The 9,945-nt window shown below is 43.3% G+C and overlaps 1 protein-coding gene across 1 annotated transcript; it reads right to left on the reverse strand.

The window, feature by feature from the left end:
• Nucleotides 1-1,975: 1,975 nt before the first annotated feature.
• On the reverse strand, nucleotides 1,976-7,828 carry LOC106565018 (uncharacterized protein C2orf73). Its single transcript, XM_014131588.2, has 5 exons — nucleotides 7,676-7,828; nucleotides 7,109-7,331; nucleotides 6,809-6,965; nucleotides 6,430-6,536; nucleotides 1,976-3,964 (listed from the first exon to the last, which is right to left on the reverse strand). The coding sequence occupies exons 1-5, from the start codon at nucleotides 7,798-7,800 to the stop codon at nucleotides 3,485-3,487; spliced, it is 1,092 nt and encodes a 363-aa protein (XP_013987063.1). The 5' UTR covers nucleotides 7,801-7,828; the 3' UTR covers nucleotides 1,976-3,484.
• Between the last annotated feature and the right edge of the window lie 2,117 nt (nucleotides 7,829-9,945).

A 9,945-nucleotide genomic window follows, 5' to 3' on the forward strand; every position in this document is an offset into this window, starting at 1 on the left:
TCTGTTGGGGCAATATGCAAATTGGAGTGGGTCTAGGGTTTCTGGGATAATGGTGTTGATGTGAGCGATGACCAGCCTTTCGAAGCAGTTCATGGCTACAGACGTGCTACGGGTCGGTAGTCGTTTAGGCAGGTTGCCTTAGTGTTCTTGGGCACAGGCACTATGGTGGTCTGCTTAAAACATGTTGGTATTACAGCCTCGGACAGGGAGAGGTTGAAGACATTTGCCAGTTGGTCAGCACATGCTCGGAGTACACATCCTGGTAAACCGTCTGGCCCTGCGGCCTTGTGAATGTTGATCTGTTGAAAGGTCTTACTCACATCGGCTGCGGAGAATGTGATCACACAGTCTTCCAGAACAGCTGGTGCTCTCATGCATTTTTCAGTGTTATTTGCCTCAAAGCGAGCATAGAAGTAGTTTAGCTCGTCTGGTAGGTTTGTATCACTGGGCAGCTCTCAGCTGTGCTTCCCTTTGTAGTCTGTAATGGTTTGCTAGCCCTGCCACATCCGATGAGCTTCGGAGCCGGTGTAGTACGTTTCAATCTTAGTCCTGTATTGACACTTTGCCTGTTTGATGGTTCGTCGGAGGGCATAGCGGGATTTCTTATAAGCTTCCGGGTTAGAGTCCCTCTCCTTGAAAGTGGCAACTCTAGCCTTTAGCTCAGTGCCAATGTTGCCTGTAATCCATGGCTTCTGGTGTGGGAATGACGTCATCAATGCACTTATTGATGAAGCCAATGACTGATGTGGTGTATGCTGATAGTGTCGTTGTTCACCCACGTCTCCGTGAAGCATAAGATATTACAATTTTGAATGTCTCGTTGGTAATTTAATCTTCCGCGTAGGTCATCTATTTTATTATCCAAAGATTGCACGTTTGCTAGCAGAATGGAAGGAAGTGGGGGTTTATTCGATCGCCTACGAATTCTCAGAAGGCAGCCTGCCCGCCAACCCCTTTTTCTCCGCCTCCTCTACACGCAAATCATAGGGATCTGGGCCTTTCCCGAGAAAGCAGTATATTGTTCACGTCAGCCTTGTCAGATTTATTAAAGGAAAAAAAGGATTCTGCCAGTCCGTGGTGAGTAATCGCAGTCCTGTTGTCCAGAAGTTATTTTCGGTCATAAGAGACGGTAGCAGCAACATTATGTACAAAAAAAGTTACAAACAACGCAAACAAAAAAACACAATCGGTTGAGGGCACGTAAAACTTCTGCCTTCTTCTCTGGTGCCATCTTACAGTCCTTGCCAATGACAAGCATACCCATAATATGAAGCAGCCACCACCAGTGATGTGTTGTGATGGATTTACCCCAAATATAACGCTTAGTATTCAGGCCAAAAAGTGTATTTCTTTGCTACATACAGTATTTTGCAGTATTACTTGAGTGCCTTGTTGCAAACAAGATGCATGTTTTGGAATATTTTTATTCTTTACAGGCTTCCTTCTTTTCACTCTGTCATTTAGATTAGTATTGTGGAGTAACTTCAATGTTGTTGATCCATCCTCAATTTTCTCATATCACAACCGTTAAACTCTGTAACTGTTTTAATATCACCATTGGCATTATGGTGAAATCCCTGAGCAGTTTCTTTCCTCTCCGGCAACTGAGTTAGGATGCACGCCTGTACACCATCCAAAGTGTAATTCATAACTTCACCATGCTCAAAGGAATATTCAGCATCTGCTTTTTCTATTTTTACACATCTACCAATTGTTGTCTTTCTTTGTGAGGCATTGAAATTGAGGGATCTTACAGATAATTGTATGTTTGGGGTACAAATATGAACACGGAATGAGTCCATGCAACTTATTATGCAATTTGTTAAGCACATTTTTACTACTGACCTTATTTAGCCTTGCCATGACAAAGGGGTGACTACTTATTTCAGGTATGATTTTTTTTATTAATTGATAAAATATATAAATTCCACTTTGACATTATGGGGTATTGTGTGTAGATCAGTGACACAAAATCTCAATTGAATCAAATGTTTTATTCAGGCTGTAACACAACAACATGTGGAAAAGGTAAAGGGATGTGAATACTTTCTGAAGGCACTGCACTTTAGGGTAAAGATGAGCATCAATAGAAAATGGGAACTGAACTGGCAGCTGGGGGGCTGCTGATCTCTAATCCCAGGTACAAACCACTAACGTTGTGCCCTTGAGCAAGGCACTTGAGCAAGGCACTTGGAGAACAAAATTGTGTGTGTCTGGGGATAATGGGAAAAAGGTATATATTACCCTTCTAACCAAATATACAATAAAATACTTATTCCTCTATTCTATTATTCTACACAGTTGTTCTGAAACCTGATATAGATCCATCACCTGACGCAGATCCATCATTCTATCTAAATGCAGAAAACTGGTTTGGGCTTCATCATGAGGACTATGAAAAGCGATTAGATAGCTCACAAAAGCTGTATTCTATGGATTCAACATGCTCTTTTTTTTTCAAAACTTGTGTGGTGGCAAAGTATATACAATTTGCTAAACGTTATAAATATAGTCTGTTCATGTTAACACTCCAGTACATCAGTCACAATCTATAGCCACAATAGCCACAATTTTAATTTGTTTTTCAGCCAAACATTCTTAAGTAAAACAACCTTATATTTTGGATAGTGCCGGCTTCAGGCATAAGCGACATCAGCGGTCGCTTAGGGCCACCAGCCACTAGGGGGCCCTCAACCCAACATTTTTTAGTTCCAATTTTTTTAGGAACTCAGTCGGGGTCTCAATTTACTATTGAGCGTAAGAATAGTAGAATACACTACGTGCCATTTTGAAATTTGTTTGTGCATCTTTTGGAAGCTTTTCTCTTGTTATGTCAGTCACTGACAATCACTCAATTTGCCATATCAGCAAACCATTTTGAGATTTGTAGTTAGTCTAGCCAGCTGTCTAAACTTATAGTAATCATAGCTGAATACTGACCAGGCATGCAGGGCACATGCCCAGGGCCCTGATCTCCAGTGGGGCCCATTGATTGTGTTAGTCATTCTCACTAAAAAGTCATGGCAAAATGTGCAGAATTGCAGGAAATTAGCTTTAAAACAGCTAGAATGTCTCTCCACCCCATGGTAAAATTGCAGAAAACTTGCTTTAAACTGCAACATTTCATCTACGCCCCATTGCAAAATGTATAGAATTACAGGAAATTTGCTTTAAAAAAAAGTTCTCTCCGCATCAAGAGGGGAGCAACTAAAATGTTTTGCTGCAAGGTGGGGTGGGGGGGCCCAACCAAATCTTGCTTAGGGCCCCCAAAAGGTTAGCGCCCTCCCTGATTTGGGGTTAGAATTAGGTATGACAGTTGTACATACCATATACTGTATTTTTCTTTAATTGAAAATACCATTTAACAGCAGTTACTCTTGCAGGTTGAACTTCTTATTTTAATCTTTATCTTAAGATGACTTCTGACCAAAAATGTAACACAATTGCAACCGATTTCTACTCAGATCTTTACATAAGGCAGCCCCTAAAGGGTTAAAATGCCATCAGTGCCATCAGTTGTTAGGCTCTGAGCCTGCAATTTGGGCTGGGGCTTGAACTGTTGACTGTTGGATCCCTGCCTTTGCAAAACAGTCCCCTCGCCGTCGGCATGCATAGCTCGCCGACCCTCCGCAGCCCTGTCAGAGACTGAGGAGATCCCCTCAAACCCTCCCTCAACCCCTCCCCTACGTGTCATGGGAGTGTAGAAGCTGTGAAACAGCTGGCTGGAGGGATGGGTTGGTGAGTGGCGGGCGATGACCTTGGTGCTTTTAGCTCTGGGGCCCATCTTTCCGGAGTGGATCCTGCCATCATTGAAAACTTGCTGCTGGGGAGAGGTTACCTCTTTCCCCCCTCTTCCTCCCCGCACCGCTGGCGAACATGACCCCTCGGCATTGAGGTATGTGCTCTCCCCGCCAGGAGAAGGAGACCATGGCCCAGCCTCGCTCCACACTAAAGCTCCGTGTCGCTGGAAAAAGGGGAAACAGACATGAGCATAACTGGGGGGAAGCAGAGGGTGGGGAGGGAGGAAGAGATGGGGGAATGCAGCTGTGGCTGGGAGTTGAATTCATCGCATGGTTCAAACGCTGTCCAAAGTTGACGCCCCGATCGAGCAAAGGAAAGTTTTGAGAACGTTTGAAGGATAATATAAATTTGCTTTGAATCCCATTTCGTTGTATTTCTTGGAACATTCACACAACGTTCTGAGAATGTAATTAAGAGCATTCTCAATTCATTAAAATACCTTTATGGTATAACATTTGTAACATTGCAATATTACATTTGATTTTGGAAAAATACTATACAGTCGTGGCCAAAAGTTTTGAGAATGACACAAATATTAATTTCCACAATGTTTGCTGCTTCAGTGTCTTTAGATATTTTTGGCAGATGTTACTATGGAATACTGAAGTATAATTACAAGCATTTCATGTGTCAAAGGCATTTATTGACAATTACATGAAGTAGTCAATATTTGCAGTGTTGACCCTTCTTTTTCAAGACCTCTGCAATCCACCCTGGCATGTTGTCAATTAACTTCTGGGCCACATCCTGATTGATGGCAGCCCATTCTTGCATAATCAATGCTTGGAGTTTGTCAGAATTTGTGGATTTTTGTTTGTCCACCCACCTCTTGAGGATTGACCACAAGTTCTCAATGGGATTAAGGTCTGGGGAGTTTCCTGGCCATGGACCCAAAATATCAATGTTTTGTTCCCCGAGCCACTTAGTTATCACTTTTGCCTTATAGCAAGGTGCTCCATCATGCTGGAAAAGGCATTGTTTGTTACCAAACTGTTCCTGGGTGGTTGGGAGAAGTTGCTCTCGGAGGATGTGTTGGTACCATTCTTTATTCATGGCTGTGTTCTTAGGCAAAATTGTGAGTGAGCCCAGTAACTTGGCTGAGAAGCAACCCCACACATGAATGGTCTCAGGATGCTTTACTGTTGGCATGACACAGGACTGATGGTAGCGCTCACCTTGTCTTCTCCGGACAAGCTTTTTTCCGGATGCCCCAAACAATCGGAAAGGGGATTCATCAGAGAAAATGACTGTACTCCAGTCCTCAGCAGTCCAATCCCTGTACCTTTTGCAGAATATTAGTCTGTCCCTGATGTTTTTTTCTGGACAGAAGTGGCTTCTTTGCTGCCCTTCTTGACACCAGGCCATCCTCCAAAAGTCTTCGCCTCACTGTGCGTGCAGATGCACTCACACCTGCCTGCTGCCATTCCTGAGAAAGCTCTGTACTGGTGGTGCCCCGATCCCACAGCTGAATCAACTTTAGGAGATGATCCTGGCGCTTGCTGGACTTTCTTGGGCGCCCTGAAGCCTTCTTCACAACAATTGAACCACTTTCCTTGAAGTTCTTGATGATCCGATAAATGGTTGATTTAGATGCAACCTTACTGGCAGCAATATCCTTGCCTGTGAAGCCCTTTTTGTGCAAAGCAATGATGACGGCACGTGTTCCCTTGCAGGTTGCATGTTTGACAGAGGAAGAACAATGATTCCAAGCACCACCCTCCTTTTGAAGCTTCCAGTCTGTTATTCGAATTCAATCAGCATGACAGAGTGATCTCCAGCCTTGTCCTCGTCAACACTCACACCTGTGTTAATGAGAGAATCACTGACTGTCACGGTTGTCATAAGAACTGGACCAAGGCGCAGCGTACGTAGAGTTCCACATCTTTATTATCAAGTGAAACTTCAGCAAAACAAAACAAAACAATAAATGAACAATGAAACGTGACTACATGGTGCACATGCACTCACTCAAAAACAATATCCCACAAACACAGGTGGGAAAAACAGCTACTTAAATATGATCTCCAATTAGAGGCAACAATTACCAGCTGCCTCTAATTGGGAACCAAACCAAAACACCAACATAGAAACATTAAACTAGAACACCCCCTCGTCACACCCTGACCTACTACACCATAGAGAAACAAGGGCTCTCTATGGTCAGGGCGTGACACTGACATGATGTCAGCTAGTCCTTTTGTGGCAGGGCTGAAATGCAGTGGAAATGTTTTTTGGGGGATTCGGTTCATTTGCATGGCAAAGTGGGACTTTGCAATTAATTGCAATTTATCTGATCACTCTTCATAACATTCTGTACTATATGCAACTTGCCATCATACAAACTGAGGCAGCAGACTTTGTGAAAATTAATATTTGTGTCATTCTCAAAACTGATTTAACACGGAACCCATGGGCTGATCTCTCAGACAGATTAATCCTAGTCCTGGACAAAAAAAATGCTTTCAATGGAGATTCTCCATAGAGAATGGCCAGGACTAGGCCTAATCTGTGTCTTTGAAACCTGCCCTATGAGTTTCCAGGAACACGATTGAAGAAGACTTTATTAAATGTTAGCTGCAGAGGATAGCAAGCAGCAAAATGACTCTGCTGAGATTGTATAAATCTTACCCTTCCTTGGTATGGTTGGTCCTGTAATTTCCTTGAATCATATTGGTGAATAAAAGACATGTGCTCCAGCAACACTTTTGGGCTACCAATAGAGCTCAGCATGGGAACTGTGAACCATAAGCCATGAAGTAAAATGTCACTCACTGCAGTTAAATAGTTACATTTTTGTTGCACAGATCATCTTTTAGATGCAACTAAGCCACACAAATCTATTTGTTCTAATCCATACACTCCTTCAACTCTAAGTGCCAACCTGACATAGTATCAATGCCTTTATTTGAGTCTAATGCAAGTGAATGTAAAAGATAGAGGCTTAATTGGATAACACAAACAATCATGAACGTGCTTGCGCAAACACACACACACACACACGGCTCACCAATTCCTGAAGCAGGCACTCTGTTGTTGTTCCTCCCATGTCTGACCAGGGCGTGTGTTTGTTGAATGGCCTGGTAGTCTTGTCTCTGAGTGCTGTCCTTTCTGTAAGGTGCCTGGGTGGTCACATCGGGATACGATGTATTGGGCCACCAGTGACACTGTTATAAGTTTCATGGAGAGAAAATGAATTATCAGGGAATGAAATGTAACTAAACTGGCTGTTATTTTATTTGTCCGGCATGTAACTAAACTGGTCATTGCAGAATGGTTGCAATTATGAATAACATTTCATGGAACATACCTGCTCAGCCATTGTACTCTCTGTCTCCATGTGAGAAATGGGTGCATTCATGAACCTGACATTGGTTCTTATGAACTTGGCATTGTACATTTGTGGGGTATTGTGTGTTTTAAGCTTATCATATTCCTTGGGATGTCTCTGAGCATATGAATGGACTTTATAGACTTTATCAGGGTCCAATCTGTCAGGTATCTTCTCATCAAATATCCTGTATGTATTTGAGCTAAAAACAGAGGGAAAGAGTCAATCTATTTAAAGTTTGCAACAACAAATTAATGGCAGCAAATAAGCCTACCTCCAAATCACATTGTTGCAATAGGACATAGCCTAACAAATAGAAACAATTCACATGTAACTGCATAGCATTGGGTTGTAAATAATTTCCTGCCATAGAAACAACACGAATTTAAAATGATTGAAATAGTCATTAAAATACCTCGTGGATTACTTGCAAGTGTGCACACAATGATTATGAAGAAAGTTTATTGAATCAATATCTACTCAATCATTAGTCATAAGTTCAGAACATCGATCTAGGTCTTTTACAATCGGAAATACTGTACTTACTGGAAAGACTCGCAGACTTTCTTCTTTCTTGGCAAGCAGATTTCAGCACACTGATACATTTTACTCATGATAAAGTGAAATGTGTGTGAAAGAAATTGTCGTGTGGACTTTGGCAGCGAATTCATTATTTCCAGGTTGCTAAGCAACTTAATTATTGCGCAGCGGCCAGTCAACTGGCGACACAAGTTGTAATAATGGTCAATGTAACACTAACCGTTTATATATTGTACATATATTTAGACAGCAACCTAGGTAAAAATCAATACAAGGTCTTGAAACTATTTCTGTTAAACCAATGTCAAATAACGTTAACTCTTAAATCATAAGTGACAACCCTTCCACAACTGCCAAATAAGAAATACATAGGAAAATTATTTGTGGTAAATCGTATAACTTGTTGCCGATAAATTGTGTATGCAGGGCTCCCTTGCGAAAGAGGCCTTGGCCTCCTTGTACAAATAAATGTTGAATAAAAAAATATGTATTTTTACAGTAGGGCAACTAACTGAACCATTAGGTCGATATTGGTTACATCTGAGTACTAGCCTAGTGTCACGGCTGTCTGAATGATCGGACCAAAATGCAGCGTCGGTTTCGTTCCACATATTTATTGGACTGTGAAACTTAATGAAATACAAAAATAAACTTAAGGACAAAACAACAAACCGTGACGCAGGAGGAACAAACACTACTCAGAAAGTATAATCACCCACAAAACACAAGTGGGACAAACATAAACTTAAATATGACCTCCAATTAGAGACAACGACAACCTGCTGCCTCTAATTGGAGATAATGCCAAACAAAAACCAACCTAGAGATACAAAACTAGAAACTAAACATAGAAATAGAAAAACGGACAAACACCCCCTGTCACGCCCTGACCTACTCTACCATAGAAAATAACAACTTACTATGGTCAGGACGTGACAGTACCCCCCCCCCCAAAGGTACCCCCCACCTACAAAAACAAAAACAAAACACCCCTAAACAACAACCCGATATATATATATACACTGCTCAAAAAAATATATACACTGCTAAAAAAAAACACAATGTAACTCCAAGTCAATCACACTTCTGTGAACTGTCCACTTAGGAAGCAACACTGATTGACAATAAATTTCACATGCTGTTGTGCAAATGGAATAGACACCAGGTGAAAATTATAGGCAATAAGCAAGACACCCTCAATAAAGGAGTGGTTCTGCAGGTGGAGACCACAGACCACTTCTCAGTTCCTATGCTTCCTGGCTGATGTTTTGGTCACTTTTGAATGCTGGCGGTGCTTTCACTCTAGTGCTAGCATGAGACGGAGTCTACAACCCACACAAGTGGCTCAGGTAGTGCAGCTCATCCAGGATGGCACATCAATGCGAGCTGTGGCAAGAAGGTTTGCTGTGTCTGTCAGCGTAGTGTCCAGAGCATGGAGGCGCTACCAGGAGACAGGCCAGTACATCAGGAGACGTGGAGGAGGCCGTAGGAGGGCAACAACCCAGCAGCAGGACCGCTACCTCCACCTTTGTGCAAGGAGGAGCAGGGGGGGCACTGCGAGAGCCCTGCAAAATGACCTCCAGCAGGCCACAAATGTGCATGTGTCTGCTCAAACGGTCAGAAACAGACTCCATGAGGGTGGTAAGAGGGCCCGACGTCCACAGGTGGGGGTTGTGCTTACAGCCCAACACCGTGCAGGACGTTTGGCATTTGCCAGAGAACACCAAGATTGGCAAATTCGCCACTGGCGCCCTGTGCTCTTCACAGATGAAAGCAGGTTCACACTGAGCACATGTGACAGACGTGACAGAGTCTGGAGACGCCGTGGAGAACGTTCTGCTGCCTGCAACATCCTCCAGCATGACCGGTTTGGCGGTGGGTCAGTCATGGTGTGGGGTGGCATTTCTTTGGGGGGCCACACAGCCCTCCATGTGCTCGCCAGAGGTAGCCTGACTGCCATTAGGTACCGAGATGAGATCCTCAGACCCCTTGTAAGACCATATGCTGGTGCGGTTGGCCCTGGGTTCCTCCTAATGCAAGACAATGCTAGACCTCATGTGGCTGGAGTGTGTCAGCAGTTCCTGCAAGAGGAAGGCATTGATGCTATGGACTGGCCCGCCCGTCCCCCAGACCTGAATCCAATTGAGCACATCTGGGACATCATGTCTCGCTCCATCCACCAACGCCACGTTGCACCACAGACTGTCCAGGAGTTGGTGGATGCTTTAGTCCAGGTCTGGGAGGAGATCCCTCAGGAGACCATCCGCCACCTCATC

Source organism: Salmo salar, chromosome ssa12 (assembly GCF_905237065.1).
Source record: "Salmo salar chromosome ssa12, Ssal_v3.1, whole genome shotgun sequence".
Lineage (NCBI taxonomy): Eukaryota > Metazoa > Chordata > Actinopteri > Salmoniformes > Salmonidae > Salmo > Salmo salar.